This window comes from Rutilus rutilus (genome assembly GCF_951802725.1).
Source record: "Rutilus rutilus genome assembly, chromosome: 16".
NCBI classification, from domain to species: Eukaryota; Metazoa; Chordata; class Actinopteri; order Cypriniformes; family Leuciscidae; genus Rutilus; species Rutilus rutilus.
The window spans coordinates 22013291-22030646 of NC_140224.1; the positions used below are offsets into that span (position 1 = coordinate 22013291).

General features: G+C 36.4%; 1 protein-coding gene across 1 annotated transcript in view; it reads left to right on the plus strand.

Moving 5' to 3' along the window:
- The window catches only part of ca10a (carbonic anhydrase Xa), a 195801-nt gene that overhangs the window by 177330 nt on the left and 1115 nt on the right, over positions 1-17356 (plus strand). Inside the window, exons 5-8 of the mRNA XM_084433547.1 lie at positions 3842-3937; positions 8284-8356; positions 10958-11112; positions 12077-12251. Coding sequence (XP_084289673.1) covers positions 3842-3937; positions 8284-8356; positions 10958-11112; positions 12077-12251 — 499 coding nt within the window. The remainder of the gene's footprint in view (positions 1-3841; positions 3938-8283; positions 8357-10957; positions 11113-12076; positions 12252-17356) is intronic.

A 17356-nucleotide genomic window follows, 5' to 3' on the forward strand; every position in this document is an offset into this window, starting at 1 on the left:
AATTTGAAAAACCTCAAGTCTCGTTTTTCCGTTTCTTAAAACGACAAAAAGAAAACAACAACTCTCATTTCTCTTTATTTCTTTTCAAGTAGAAAATCTAATTACCAGAAGGTACACGGACCCTGTTTGTTGCCACAATTCAAATTTAAATGAAATTTAACAAGCATTCTCAATGTGCAGCTAGGTTTGTTGCTGTTGTGTACAAAAATACCAGGTGACTAAAAATTCTAAAGAAAATGACGTTTATGAAAGAGCCTTCGTGAACATTCTTCTTCATGTTCAGGAACAGCGGCGGTTTCTTCATTAGGGCGATTGGGCGACGCACCACCAAAGTGTGAAAGGGACTTTTTCAATCACAATCTCATTCAACCACAGAGTTACGCTAGCAGTCACTCACTGTTGTTCTGCCTCTGGATATAGTCCAATCAGCGCCAAGTCACGTTCTGTGGAGTACCGCCTCTTTTTGGGTGATTTCACTCTGGCTGAGAATCGCCCAGAGTGTTCACATAGACTTACATTAAAAGATTTTTTTTTTCGAACTGCAGGCACTGCAATGCATTCTCTATGGGTTCCGGGAGGGCTCGCACTAACGTGCTTTCGTCATCACACGTAAACTTCACTTGTGCAGCGATTGGTTGAAACAAATATACCTCTAATAATATTTATCCATAAGCTGAAGTGACATCCAATAATTTCCTCAGTGCGTAACTTACATTTCACGGACATATTCTCCATCTGTAAATGTTAGAAAGTAAATATTTCCAGCTTGCTGTCATGAGATAAACTTCCGTGAACGAGCGCCGCCGCGTGCATGCGCGCCGAACAGACGGAGCGCAATACAGGAGCGCAATTATTCTGACTAAAATATACATTAGCACTAAATTATAAATATATTTAGCTAAAATATTTGTTGTTGAATATTTGTTGTTGGTGAACATAAATGTGCTAGAGAATTTCAAACCTACATGTGTATTTTTATGATAGTAGCTTTTTTTTTTTTTTTTTTTTGTAAATTTAACTACTTCTTTAAAAAGCATTATTTTGTTTTTAGATTGTAATGTTGCAATGTTAGAATGTAATGTGATTTGACCCCTTTTTTGGATAGACTGCAGATAGACAGCAAGGTTTGTTTTTATAACCTTCAATATGAACATTGTTTGTAGGACAATATTGATCTGGATATTAAATATATTTAAAAAAAAATTAAATACAGTTTGTTTTTATTCAAATAGAAAAATAATAATTAAACACTCAGATTATACCATACATCGCCATTTAGCCCAAAAATTCAGATTTATTTGGCAATTGGCTATTTCCCAACCCTACCGGCTGAAGTTTTAGCTAAACTTTAGGCTAATGATAGCTACATTATCACTGTTAAATTGTTATTTAACAATTAGCCTACATTCAGTCCTTGATTAATAATTCAGTTTGTTGCGCCCCCCCAAATTTTTTTAGCACCAGCCACCACTGTTCAGGAATAGCTCGGTTAAAAAAAAATTAAAAAAAACCTGCCTGAGATTGTAAATTAAACCAAATGAGCCCATGCCTGTTCTTGAAAAGGCAATGGAGAGGAAGAATCTTACAACTTAAAATGACAAACATTAATTTTGCATTCAGATGCAGCCAAGATTTTAAGCTTTATTTGGATGTCTGTCTCTGTAACATTCAACACGTCTGCCTTCCTCTTCTCTCATTTGTTTTATAGTAATAAAAGATTATGTTTGACTGATGCTCAAAGCACCCACAAGGAATTTGATTCACTGCAGATGCATTGCAACACCTTTGAGTTAAAACATGCATCATTCTCCCAGATCCGATATGGCCAGTCTTACTCACAAGCTGAAAATGAAACACCATTGATGAAATGAGTGTTAAAATATTCAAGGTGTTTCTCAGAAACTCTTTATTTCCCCTTGGAAAAAACAAAACAACTTTTGTACTGCATAATAAGACATGCATGTAAAGCTACGCAGATATAATGTTCTTTCTAAATTAACGTCTCGGATGTTTTTAAAGTTTGCAGATATATAAACAGAAAAATGTAATGCATAAACATTAAATAGACTGTTTCTTTGAACTAATAAATAAACACCATATTTGGTGATTTGCAGAATTGTCTAATAGCCCACACTTCTGTTTTAGATCCCCTTCTCACCCTTTCATTAATTTCCAATTATCAATGGTAGCAAAATAACAAATTACCATCACTGTTCAGTGCTTAGATGCCACCATATATTTGCTCATTAAAATCCCATTTTCATATGTCCTAAATATAGCAAAGTGCCATCTAAAAAGTGCCGCATAAAATTGGAAACCATCAAACTTCCACCAAAACTAATTTCTCTTTATTGCATAACGGCCCTCTCTGTCCCATCCTACTAAAAAACATGCTAAAACACTGCATTGCTACCGGTAAAGTTAGCTGAGCTCCAGTCGGTCGGGTTTCACTGGCTACATGCTCCTTCCCAGGACATCTTAATGTAGTTAAATAAGGACTGTTCTCCGTCCTCCCAGGCTTTCCGTTTATTTGCTTTGAGCGCATCCACTATTGGATGGCGGTTCCAGACGACTGCTTTTCATTTGCCCTGTTAGCGCTGTCCACCCCTCTTTTTGCTATCGACTTGCTGTCTTCATATTTCGCCGATGGTAGGCCTAAGCCAGCTATCAGACAATAAAGAGCTTGTCAGGGGGCCCACCAGAGGCATAAGCCGTCTCCCATCGAAGCAGAGACAGCTCTCCTCTCTCGCTCTGACAGATCCGTCTGTGTGCAAAGACGCACTGAACATTTCCTGCTAATGTTCGACACCTCTCCACCATCTGCAGATTTCACAGAACCAACAGATGCAGTGAGATGAGCACCTCAGCTTTTCACACGTATAATGCAACTTCTTAGAAAGGCTATAATGTCAGCTGACTGTGTATAAAAGTTTGGCGTTCAATCGCTTCAGACTAGCCTTTAAACTCTCTCTGGTTAAAGAGTTTAGGGAAAGAACTGGCTTCCCTCCCCTAAAAAATCTAATCAAATTAACATTCATTCTGTAATCGCGTTCCTCCACACTTGATTAAGTTTATAGACGATCTGTCACTCCCTGGCTCCCCCTTTTGCATATTTCATAATTACTATCAGCCACAGTTTTTAATTTATTTCTTTAAAAAACACACAGCAGGCTAAACAGGGCTTGGTAAAGAATTGATCACTTCTGACTAAAAAGATGTACGAAGCTGTTCCCAGAAACGGTCCTAAATTGTTAACAGTGTTCTGTAGTTAAATACGAACTTGGAGGGGACCCTTTTTTCCATTTGAAAAAGTTATTTTACAATAATTGTTCTTTGCTCAAGGTAATCTCTACATTTGTTGGCTCTGAGTTTTAAAGCTCTTTCACAGGGACAGTGTGCGTTCAAGCGATTCACCGGTGGAAGATTAGCCTTGCTTCACAATGAATTCGAATTTAAATTTGACAGACATGTTCAAACAAAGACCGAAGCAGCTGTTTACCTGTGATTGTGATTCAGAGTCATTTGTGTCAAAAACTTTTGGACTCTCAGCTCATTCAAACTGTCACATATTTATTGGGGGTGAAAATAGGCTGTACGATTAAATCCGCACTATAAAAACTGGATTACCATCCAAAGTATTATCAATCAGTAATTATTCCTAATTATGCTTTCAGTATGCAAAGACAGTAGGCTACACAAGCAAGTTTCCTTTTGCTATGTATTGATGCTGACACACTTTTGTCCTTCATAGTGAGCAAATAGAGAAGTAGGGAGGCATTTCTTTCAGTGAACAAAGTCAAAACCTTATAATTGCCCATTTTGTCTTTTTTTAATTATACAGGTGCAGCTTATACATTACAACCATGAACTGTACACAAACTACACAGAAGCTGCTAAGAGTCCGAATGGCTTGGTGATAGTGTCTATATTTATGAAGGTGAGTAATGATCATACATTTAACACTCAAAGTGAAAGCACAGAATTCAAGCATTTTAAACTTGAATATTTTCATTGCATAATCTCAGCTGATCTCCATACTACTGGTACTTTATCAGTACTTTTTTTTTTCCAGCAAAAATAAATAAATCCAAAGCACTATATTTGCTTTGTTCTTGCTGTTATACTCAATTTATTCTGTTTTAAGGATGCTTATAAAAATACATACATACAATTATTTTAACTTTTATTTATTTATTTTATTATTATTACACATTTTTGAAAGAGGTTTCCCAAAGGCTGCATTTATTTGATCAAAGATATGGTAAAAACAGTAATATTGTGAAATATTACTACAGTTTATAATAACTGCTTTTTATTTTAATATATTTTAAAATGTCATTTATTCCTGTGATCAAAGCTGAATTTTCAGCATCATAACTCCAGTCTTCAACATTTCTTCATCTTAAAAAATTGTCAGAACATTTGTGCTGCTTAATATTTTTGTGGAAACCGTGATGCTTTTCTTATGGATTCTTTGATGTATAGAAAGTTCAAAAGAACAGCATTCATTTATTTGAGTCAGCACATTCAATTAATTGATGGATGGATGGGCGGTTGGAGAAATGAATAGGGGAAGAGAGTCAATTAGCCATGCAATTAGACAACAGGCAAACTAAGTGTGCATCTCCCAGTCATTCTGGAAGGACAAGGTTGTGAAATAACTTTCCCGTGCTCTATTAGAGGACTGTGGGGAGACCATTATCTAATGGTTTCCCCTTTAGGACAAGAATTCAAGCTAAGATAATTAACCCATCCAGTGTCACTCTCAGGCTTAGTCTGCTCTGCCCTGGACGTGATCCGGGTCCACTCACCTCTTCTGTCTGGTGCCTATGCTCACTGACTCACTCTATAGGAATACTACACCATCTCCGCATCAAACCAATATGGGCATTCTCTATATACTAATCAGAAACTAGGGATCGACCGATATGGATTTTTTAGTGCCGATGCCGATACCGATACGGGCTGCCAATTTTCTTGGGCCGATATTTGGAGCCGATACTGCTTTTGCTCACTCAATTTACATCATAAAAATGACACAATGATGATAACAAATGTTACAAGTCTCAATTTAAAAAAGGAACATTTATTGAACTTAAAAAAACAATATTTGACAAATATTAAAAACATGTGAGGTAGAACAAGTAAAAAAAAAAAAGTTCAGTGCTGAAAATACTGAAAATAAATATTTAAGCATAAATAAAATAATTACACTATTGCACACAGTAGAAACAAGCAAGCAGCATAATAAAGTCCAAACTGTACTATACTTAATTTTAAAAGTAACCAACTATTTACAACCTAGTCATTTAATGCTTAGGCCTAAATTTTAGTGCACTTAACTTAATCTCTTGTAGAGCAAATGGCTTTCCTAAGAAAATGGCTTTTCCTCCATTTTAAACAAAACAAAAACGATTTTAAACCAAATAGATTCTCAGTTTATTATGAATTAGGGACTGTTCACACATCGCGTCTAAAAACGTGTGGAAAGCACGGCCGCGCCGCTTTCTCCTTTCTACAAGCTTGTGCTCCCGTGGCGTCTGTCGTTGCTATGCAACCATGAACTGCCCTCTCCATGATGACGAGAAGTAAGGATTCATTTATTTCTAGCCCTTTACGACAACATATATTTATGGAGATGAGAAATAAAAACCCGCCCTGTCCAGCGGACAGCTGTTCGGCCGAGCTTTCGATGTTGTCATGGAAAGGTCAGTTGTTTTTTGTCACATGACCTGCGTGCGCTTGCGGCATTCTGAAAAGTTTAGATGTTTTCATCTCATCACGGCATAGGAGCGCCTGGACAAACGAGCGCGCTGCATCGCATGCGTGTCGCAACCACGTTGCTTCTTTTATGAGCACACGTCCAAACTTCAGCCATATGGTAACGTTAGCTGAATAAAACTCCCACAAATATCACGGAATCACGGAACAACGTCTGCATTATTTAATCCTATGACCAGTGTTCGTAACAGCTGACATATGCATATGGATAGCCTCAAACTTAGCTATTTGCAGCTCTCTAAATACAATGACAAGCAGTTTTATAGATGAGGCATTCGGCATTCGCGTTTTCCATTTGGACCCACAAACTTGCTTAGCTATAGTTGCACGCACATATAGAGCAATGTGTTTCCACTTTCAAAGCAATATTTCAGCTAAGTTAAACAGTTAAAAGATGCTTTGAAAGTTTAAAACTAGCTGTTGTCTTGAAGAGGCTTCCAGCACTCTGCTAGTGTGGGAGGGGCAGTGCATGGGCTGCACGTGAACTGCAGCGTCTCCAGCAACACAGAGCTGCCCGCGGACGCCTGTCTGTAAATAATGCCGGGAAAAAACCTATCGGCGAACGCAGCAGCCGCGTATCGGCCGATGCCGATACACGTAAAACCCGCAAATATCGGCCCGATATATCGGCCGACCACTATCAGAAACAGTAAGATATTAGTGTTGGGATCACTCACTATATGCCAAAACTGAACATAAAAAAAAAAGAAAAGAAAAAAAAGAAGAAATGTGTAGGCCTACTGTCCTGTCAAATATAGATATGACAAATTTGACTTTGATTAAGAATGAATTGAGAACACATTCAAACTAACTATCAGCTCTATCTATTGAAGTAAACCGTGTTGTCAAAATAACCATTTTTTTGCATATCAAACATGTTTGTTTTGCTGGTGTTAGTAGCTAATAACACCTATGTTAAATGAGGGAAATTATTTGAAATCCTCAAATACATTCTTCACAATTTGGATGACAATTGCTGATGGTGTTAACAAAAAGTAAAGAGACAGCAGTGAAACTTTATTAAAGAGGAACATTTTTATCATGCTGTCAGGACATAATATACTTTTAAAGAGATTTAATTTAAAGATATGTATATTTTTGTTTATCCTTTTAATTATGAATTCATTTTTATGATTTTTTTGAAGAATTATCTGTCATATTAAAGTGTTAGTTTAAATATTTATGGTAATATACTATAGCATTTCTAAAGTTATTGTTACTCAGTAAAACCCTGATAAATGTATATGGGATATGAACCATATATGAAGCCAGCAGAAACTTTAGTTTTGTTTAAGTGATTATTATCAATTGTTAATAATAATAATAATAATAATCGTATACTAACATTGGTATTTTGGCAGAAAATATGGTTCCTATAGTATTTTTGGTAAGGATATATTTCTAGATTTGACTCATAATACAAGAGCTGTTGAACAGTATTCAGATACACTATACTGCAGTCATTGTCCTCCGCTTATAGTGATCTGACTGAGAACATTGAGACTTCACTCCTATTTTCTCTGTGACGCGAGTCATTCCCAAAGCTATTTTCTGAGGTACCCCATGCTGTGTTTCCTGTTCTGTCATCACACCTCCAGGAGGGACTCCCATATGAGTCTTAATAGTTTGAAGCAAAGAATCCCAAGAAAATGCACCATCATTTGGAGGGACAGACACAAAATGGAGGAGGCTGAGGAGAGGCCAGCCATTTTGCTTGTGGTATAAACAGCTATTTGTATGGATTGTGAATTTGTTAGCAAATGCAGTATTCTTAGCAAGGCAAAAACATTAATCGTGAGGGATAGCAAAAGCGTTTCTTTTTTTTTCTTCCTCCAGACGCTGTATAGGCAACCCTAATTATTTCTCGGAAGAGATAATGGCTAGCTGCAGCCCCAGGTTATATCACAGAAAGTCTAGAAATGATGCGCCAAAGACGTTTAAACCTCAATCTTCGCTGTTCACTCAATGAGGAGGTCAAAAGAGAAGCAATTTGTGTTGTAGTCACGAGGCACATTTCTTGTAATCATTCAGATTGAAAGCATTTCAAATTAGCAACTGAAGTGGAGTCAAAGAAAAGCATGGTAACCATGTTTCTTGTTGGCTCCGTTAATGCTCATAGTTTTTGAAGAACTCATCTGTAGTTTTATTGCAAACACGTCAGTTTTTCATAAATGATTCTATCAGGTGTCATTTAATTACAGAACCCTGTTGGGTTCATCCTGATGCATTTGAATGCAGTAAAAAACTGTTTCAGCACCTTAATGGATCGAGTAAATTTCAAGAGATGTGTGCTAACACCTCAGAATTTTACATTATAAACTGAACGACTGGAAGATTCACTTCCCCTGAGATCATTGTTTAGAAATAATTGTCATGTTGTCTGCACTTTGCAAATAAAGTTGTCACTAATGCTGTTTCTCTTTACTTTCCCCCTCTCCTGTCCATCACTCTGTCCTTCTCATCTGTTTTCACTGTTCTGCCCTTCCCCTCTTGACATTTCAGATATCAGAGACGTCAAATTCATTTCTGAATCGGATGTTGAACAGAGACACCATTACAAGAATAACATATAAGAGTAAGTGAGAAAAAATATTTTGTTGACCATTTGACACTAAATCCGATAATATGGTTCTCAAATTCGATCGATGGTACTGACATTTTGCAAGTGATGAGATCAGATTTGTTTGTTCAGGCAGTGTAGCCAATATCAGGTGTATCTTTATCAGTTGCTGGAGTTATGATGTAAGCATCACCATGAGATCTGAGAGTAGATGTCAGTGGGGAAACCTGGAGATTTTGCTTCTGCTTATGTTTATCATGACATCTTGCAGCGGTGCTGACGCACGAGACAATAAACGACAAAGGCATGTTACGCATTCATGCATACTGTGTTCAACACTGCTGACTCATTTGCTATTCGCTACATAGAGAATATTACATAGGAAAGAACGAGTTCATTTTAATGTATTCAGCCACAATTTTGTGCACAGATGCTACATTCATGTCACATCCGTACTTAAAAATGAGATCTGACCATTCAGACTAATACCGATTTTTAACCACATACACTGCCAATCAAAAGTTTAGAGTTGAAAGAAGCCTCTTATGCTCACCAGACTGTATTTATTTAATCAGAAATACAGAAAACAGTAATATTATGAAAATAACTTTCTATTTTAATGTTTTTTTTTTAAGTTTTATTTCTTCCTGTGATGGAAAAGCTGAATTTTCAGTATCATTACTCATCTTCAGTGTCACATGATCCTTCAGAAATCATTTATTATTGGTATGAAAAAAAACTTCTTAATATTTTTTTGGAAACCTTGATAAATGTAAGGATTCTTTGAATAGAAAGTAAAAAAACACTCAGCATTTATTTGAAAGAGAAATCTTTTAAAACAATATAAGTCTTTACTCTGTTACTTTCGATCAGTTTAATGCATCCTTGCTTTTGAGCAGTAGTGTATTTGTAAACATCTATTTTTTTGCAATTCAGACTGCAAAAAATAAACTCATTTGAGTCAGATCCACCAAAAAAAAATAAGTACCTTTTGCTGCCCGTCTGAACAAATTTTGTTTATTACTTGTGAAGTTTACTTAATTAGGGTTTGTATAATAAATTAAAATTATATCAATAAATAATGAATTGAAAAGACATATCCGTCATATGTGATGCACGCAACCATAGCAGTTGAGCTTCTGTAATCTAGAAAACCCTCACTCCCACAAACAGAGATGTCAAACCTGTCCAAATTGGTACATGAAATCACAGACGTCGAAGTGATAAGAATTGTAACTCAAACGTCTTTTAAATAACTAGTCCCATCTGAACAGGGCTAAAGATACATAATTCCTCATTACTCGTTTGTTGAAATTTTTTCCTAAAATTCCTATAGACAAAACATAAAAATCATATTGCCTGGTGAAGCGTCACGTTATATTTTCACGTTAGAAAATATAAGATGTGTTCTTAGTTTTATGCTGTTCAGCTGTAGCGCGTTCTGAAAGAAAGTGCAAACGGAGAGAAACTCTTCTGATAGGCTGTTTTGTGATTTGATTGTGTTGTGGACAAACAAATAGCTTGTACCTGGAAATTTTGTCTCGAGATTCTTTGCCTATTGTTCTAGAAATTGTGATTCATGCTAAAACTTAATGCTAATCATTGATTGACAGCAGCAGTTTAAAGGCACAAGACAAATGTATTCAGCCTCGAAAACTCAGACCACTTTCTAGTTTGGGAATAGTTCATGGCCGACACTGACATGCAGTGTAGTGGAAATGTTCCGTGGCATTATCCTTTAACTCACCAGAGGGACTTTTGAAAAAAGGCCTTCATAATTGAATTAATAGAGATGGGGAAAGAGCGGATGAATAGATAAAATGTTCTGACCCCTGGTGGTTGGTGCGTGTCTCCCAGGCCGCAGCGGCGCATGAACTCAGGGAGGACTCGACAGCAATGCCAGAGGGAGGGCAGAGGAGCGTGGGCTTTGACAGCTGTCAGAGCTCCCCACTCTGCCTCTCTTGCCTCCCGCTCCGTTCCCCGTTGAATCTTTGGAAACGCACTACTACCAGCCCTCGCTGTGGAGCTAGCACATGTATTTTTCAAACGTATCCCCCTCCTCCACAGCCAAAAGGAATTATTTATGCCACCAAAGCTATCAAAGTTCTGTGCAATGACGCTGGCGGAATTGCAAACATGTAGGGAGATAAGAGATAGAGTGGTAATCAATGGAATGGAGGGAGAATAACGAATGATTTCCTCTATCTGACGTGAGTCGGAACCTATTACTCGTCTGTTGTCAGTGGAAGGTGGGTTCAATATTGCTGTTCCTCATAAATTCAGTGCCGCATTATCTCATGTCGGCCCACTATTGTGAAGTCAAAATAACATGCGCTGTCACCATTCATCCAACAAATCAAAGGCAAAGCATAAATACTAAAACGAATTGTTGACAAGCAAAGATTAAGACTTTTTGGTTACCATTGTTGCTTTATGCTTTGCTTTTGTTGTTTGGACAATTTCAAGACATTCTTTTGTTACTTAATATATTGAATTTTAGGAAAGTGCACCATTTATATAATTAAAATGACAAATTCATGTTTATGAAATGGCTCTCTAGATGAGTTTTAATCGATAAGATACTTTAGCATGTGTTCCTCCTTTGTGTGCGAGTAGATGATGCATACCTTCTCTCGGGGCTAAACATCGAGGAGGTCTATCCAGAGACAGCAAGTTTTATCACTTACGAAGGGTCTATGACAATCCCACCGTGCTACGAGACTGCAACATGGATACTGATGAACAAGCCAATTTACGTCACAAAGATGCAGGTAAATCGACATACACTGTCAAAAAAACAAACAAAAAAAGACATTAAAATCGTGTTTGTTAAACTTGAAGGAAACAATGTAAGAATTTGACTGAATTTCTTTTGCTGCCATACTGTAACAATTACCTATTTAGATCAAGTCATTCTAAGAGGTTGTACGAAGTATTTCAGTTTTAATCAGTTCCGTTCTATGCAAATAGTTCCCAGTATTTTCATGGTTGTTCAATATGTCTAATCTAACTAATATCTAATGTTTTCCATGAGAAATCAGTGTTTTCTTAAACTCAGCTTAAAACGCCACGCAGACCTCAAGACTTGGAACACAACAAAAGTAACTACTACCTGATCATTTTTATTAAAGGAACAAACTCATCTTGACATCACAAAAGAACAACAGTGTAAATAAAACTGGCAAACAGTCACACAATGCAACATTAATTATTCATGTACAAATGGATGCTGGGAAGAGGGCGAATGAGACCTAACAAGAAAAACATTTTTTCACTGTAAAGCTTATTTAAATTTAAAAAAAGCATTAATTCATGTCATCCATGGCTCTGCTTTATGGTCTTGACTTAAAAAAGCAACAACAAAAAAAAGCAGATTATTATAATAGAAAAGCTGCAACAAGATGCATTAGCTGAGTTACTAAAAGTCCTCAGAACTTCAAAATAGCAAGTAAACAAAAATAGAATCAAGTAAATCTTATTTACTTGATCTATGAATCAGTTTTTTTAAGGATTCAGCTAACGTGCTTCCTAAAGGCAGAATGTGTCACTTTTGACATTGCAGATACACAGTTGTGATGATATGTAATATAATCTGTTCTTGAATGACACTCTCACGTAGCTCCCTAGTTGCTTTTTGATGCGGGTCTGTTGGGATTGGATTGACTGTGATAATTGCGTGACCTGCTATCAGTGAGTCGAAATAAAACGTCTCCTCTGTCCGTGTCATCCTTACAGATGCACTCCATGCGACTGCTAAGTCAGAACCAGCCCTCGCAGATATTCCTCAGCATGAGTGACAACGTGCGCCCAGTACAGCCTCTGAACAACCGCTGTATCCGCACCAACATCAACTTCAGCATGCAGGGCAAGGACTGCCCCAACAACAGGGCACAGAAGCTGCAGTACCGAGGTCAGTGTCTCTGTGCTTCTCTCTGTGATCTCTCAACCCGCTTTGAATTAGACACTAAACTAAAAGCGTTTCTACAGATGTGAGGGAGTTTTTTTTTTTTTTTTTTGGGGAATAGATCCAGTCAGAACTGATGTCCTGCGCAGTAGATGAGCACATTTGAATTGTAACAGCCTTATCAACCCGCCAGGAGATAAATTGGCATACACTTGCTGCATTGCTGCATGTCTCATAAAACATTCAAAAATGTAAACGTCTGGGAGAAAGAGAAGAGCAGACATTTGGATAAAACTGAAAAAGTGTGACGAGGCGAAAGAGAGCCCATTCAATCCGGTTTTCTGTATGTCCAGAAAGCCGCCTCTCAGATGTCAACGTACAAGTAATTGTTCTCTCTTTTATGTCTTTCCGTGCTTGAAAAACTTGAAAGTCAAAATGTCCATTTCGGCAAGTACTCATGTAAACACAGTCGATTATGTCTTAACAGTTGGGAGAATATTGGATGTGTATCAGTGTATTGGATCTGTGCATTCAGCCTTAAAGTTACAGCAATCTAACAAACCTGCTGCTGTCCGTCATGTTAATCAAACAGAAAAAGAAATAGAGAAAATCCCTCAATGCTCTTGACTGAATAACTTTAATAGCTTCAATAAGGATTAATCTATATTCTTGAAATATGAAATGCTTGAAAGAACTGATTGGAAATTTGAGAGAAATGCTTAATTGATGCATTACAATTTAACTAAACCCATTAGATTTTAGTCGACTAAAACTAAAACAATTCAGATGACTAAAATATGACTAAAGCTAAAAGGCATTTTAGTCAAAAAAAGACTATGACAAACTAAATAAAATGTAGCCGTCAAAATGAACACTACTTCATAAAGCGGTTAGTAGGCAGTAGGCAACCAGATAGCTCAAACAGGTTTAATAATAAGCTAATGTGTGATTTAGGTATGTTTTGTTTTACTCACAAATATGAGCACATGCACATAAACAAGCATTCTGAAGATATTAGATGAGTGAAATGAATTATTCAGTAGCTTACGAGCAAATATTTACCCTCAAAACAACCGTATAATTACCCATTTCTTGAAATGTGTCATGTATACAGAAAATGTGTGTTATATATAAAATAAACCTGCCGGTTGACCATGCATCATTTATTGACTGAGCTTGTTTAAGAGGTTTAGGAGTCTCAGTAAAGCATAAGTCTGCTCAGAGAGGCATCTTAAGATGTCTGTGTGCTTCTACCAGAATGCCTTAGATATTTTTGCATATTGTTTTAGCACTAAAGCATCATTAACAAGAAAAAGAAAAAGAAAAAGTCTCTTTATTGAGCCTGCTCTTATCTCAAAATGTCACTATGGAGAATTCTCTTGTACTCTTGATACAGCAGTGAACTGATAAATCGGAGTCGTGCGGCACTTATTTGAGAGGTTGAATTTACCACCCCGGCGGGTAAATGAGCAATACAAAAAAAGGTTCCTTCCATTTATTACATTTGAGTTGTTAAAATATGTAAATATCTTAGAGGAGCATTTAATTAGTGTTGGTTAGGCATCTGAGGTCATGTATCTTAACCAGGAAGACATTTTATTTTGTAGCTCGCACAGTGAAGTGTCTGCAGGCTAATTGAATGTTAAATTTTAGCTTAAGGTGGTGATATTCAGAGTGCAAGAGAAAATTGTCATTCTAGGAAACCACACAATGTTATGGAGTCTTACAGAACAGGAGCTAGAACTAGAAAAATAGCAAGACATTTTGTATGTTGTTTAGTACTGCACAACATATTTACCTAATATTCCACAAGACAAAAATAACTGAATTTAAACTAATGATTCTGTTCAAAATTTCACATACCTTTAGTTATTAATATTAATCAGTGACTATTTGCAGGACTGTGACAGTTGTGCCTGGATGTTATATTGACTTCAAAAGATATACAGTATCGAAAATATTTTTCAAACGCGATCTAAGACGAGACGACACTGTTTAAAACTGTTGCATAAAAAAATAGGATACAGAGGGAAAAGTGAGATATGCTTTGTATTAAGCGCTTCAAACTAACTCATAATAAAATGCACACATCTTGCCCTGTCAGAGCAATTGAGATGTTTTCCTGGCGCATAACTTACATCTTACGCTTATATCCTTATTTGTGAATGCCAGAAAGAATTTATATTCTGCATTAAGGCTAGTACTGCTGACAGCAAGCGAGTCTCCGGTAAACTTATCAGACTTCAGTGAACGAACGCATAATGATTAGCACTAAAATATACATTTTGCTAAAACATTTATTGTTGGTTATTAAATATAGTCCAACAGTACGTTGTAAATATATTGGTTTAAAATTCTATTTTAATTTTATGAGAGCAGTAACTGTAAAGGGACTATGTAATGGACAATGCTCAGGTTAGTGAATGTGTTCTTACCAGGTAACGTTATTTAGTGATTTTAATTTGATTAAAAAGCAATTGTTAAGCCTTTTTTGTTGGGCTGAATGATATTGGCAAAAACAGCAATATTAAGTTTTTCTGCGATATACATGAAAAGATTTCACCAGATTAATTGAATAACTCTATTTGGAAAGAATTAACCATTCTAGAATGATTTGGGTGATTTTGTAGGGGAGTGACTCTGCATAGAAAATGATCAAATTACAAGTATATAGTTAAATACAATGGGTAACACTTTACTTGAAGGGGTGTGCATAAGACTGACATGACACCTTCATAATCATGACATGGCAGATGTTGTAAATATGAAGGAGGTCTTATGCATGTTTATGACAACTGTCATTAAGTGTCATTCGCTCAATTATGACATTTTTAATGCAAATATGACATTGTTTGAGATGTCTTTGTTATGACAACTTGACATAAACCAATACATCATAACCTGTCAGTGTCTTTGTCATGACAACTTGACATTACCAAGACAACATAAATTGTCATAAATATGTTATAAACATGACATAGCAGATTAATTATCAAACTTAAGAAACCACTTAGCTTTATGGGTTAACATTTCATTAAACTGTCAGGTGGTTACTTTTGACATTGGCTGTCATGAGGCCATTATAACTGTGTCATGAATGTTTTTCTTGACCTCAACTACAGTGGTACAAATTTAATTTGTCATTAAAATGTTATAATGGCTTCATGACAGCCAATGTCAAAACCAACCACATGACAGTTTAATGAAATGTCAACCCATAAAGCTAAGTGGTTTCTTAAGTCTGATAATTAATCTGCTATGTCATGTTTATGACATATTTATGACAGATTGTGTTGTCTTAGTAATGTCAAGTTGCCATAACAAAGACATCTCACACAATGTCATATTTGCATTAAAATATCGCATAATTGAGCGAATTTCACTTAATGACAGTTGTCATAAACATGCATAAAACCTCCTTCATATTCATGACATGTGTCATGTCATGATTATGACAGTGTCATGTCAGTCTTATGCACACCCCTTCAAGTAAAGTGTTACCATACAATGGAACAAAAACAGTGTTTTGTTTTTCAGGTTAGTCTAACAAATGTAATTATGTAAAATAACACTGTATAAATGAAATATAATTAATCGTTGATAAAGCTACAAAAGTGATTGTCTTTTTCTTTTGTTTGATTCAAATTAATGACACACGGCAGCAGGTTTATAGGCTGCTGTCACTTTAAAGGAGCCGTATGTAAGATTGTGGCCAAAACTGGTACTGCAATCACTTTCAAATTACTGTAGAGCGGTGTATCCCCTCCCCCTCCCCGCTGACTCGAGGTTGCCAAATAGGCTGCAGAATCCAGCACGAACGTTTGTAGCTGCAGCTGTGGTAACTAGAGCAGAGCTGGCAACCCCGATGCCGAAACACTACTGACTTCGTGATTGGTAGATAGGTGGAGGGTGGCGCTTCAGGCCAAAACACAACATGACAACATCAACATCAGTTGAGGGCTGCAACTTCACTTTTTAAAATGACAATATCCTGGCCGGACTACTGTTGTCAGTGATATAAGTATTTGAAATGAACATGATTTCTTAATGTCTAGTGACATATCAGGGCCATTTTATGATTAATTGAAATACATTTCTTACATACAGCTCCTTTAAGACTTAATGTACAGATCTATGTGCATATGTTTGTTTTTTTACATTCACTTAAGACAGTGTTTACAATAATACTTGTCGAGAAGGGCATTGTGACAATTTTGCATGTACGTCTGTTCAAGCACAAAAAGGTTCAGAAAGAGAACTGAATTCAGTGCTTGCATTCTGTCTGTGCAGAAAGCACAAGTTCAGAATTGAGTTCTCTTTCGTGTCTTCTTGTGCTTGAATGCTTTAAACTCACTGTTTGAGCTGAATCAGAAATAATCAGCGAATCACCTACGTTTCGAACCGTTGCATCTGGTCCGTATGGATCACTGATCAACTACGATCCCGGATGCGCTCATCGTGATGTCGATGCTGAAACGATACATTGTGCAGCCCTACTTTTTTCAATTAATTTATAGCATAGTCTAAATAAAAATATTTACACTGTATTTGTTTTGATAACCCTTAATGTTTCTGTGCATGCTCAAAACATATTGAGTTGTTCCTCTGAGTGGCTACATGATATATATTGTTAAATATTAATTCTTTCCCTGCCAGTATTGTTTTTCAAAGTTGCCAGCCACTGGCAGAATTTCTCATTTTCACAAAGTTTTCATGGCCCTCAGAATATTTTGTTGTATGCATATCTAAATATATGCAATATATAAAAAGAACAGACCCCTCTTCCTTTAAAAAAAAAACAAAAAAAAAAAACACATTTTATTCAAGCTGCATGCATCCTTTTTTATCAACACTTGATTGTGGGTAAGTTCCATAAAATAAGCAACATTTATAGCAAAAAGCTGAGAAAAACACGTTTTTGTCAGACAAGATCTAGATCGAATTCAGAATTCAGATCAAACCATAGAGGAAGTAGATCGAGTCCATCAACTCCCCTAAAGCTTGCACAGTCCTAGCTCGTCCTGGGCCGACATTTCATTCAGTAACATTAAGCAGTTTTGATTTATATGATGTTTAATGTTGATGATTGCGCTATTTTATATATACATATC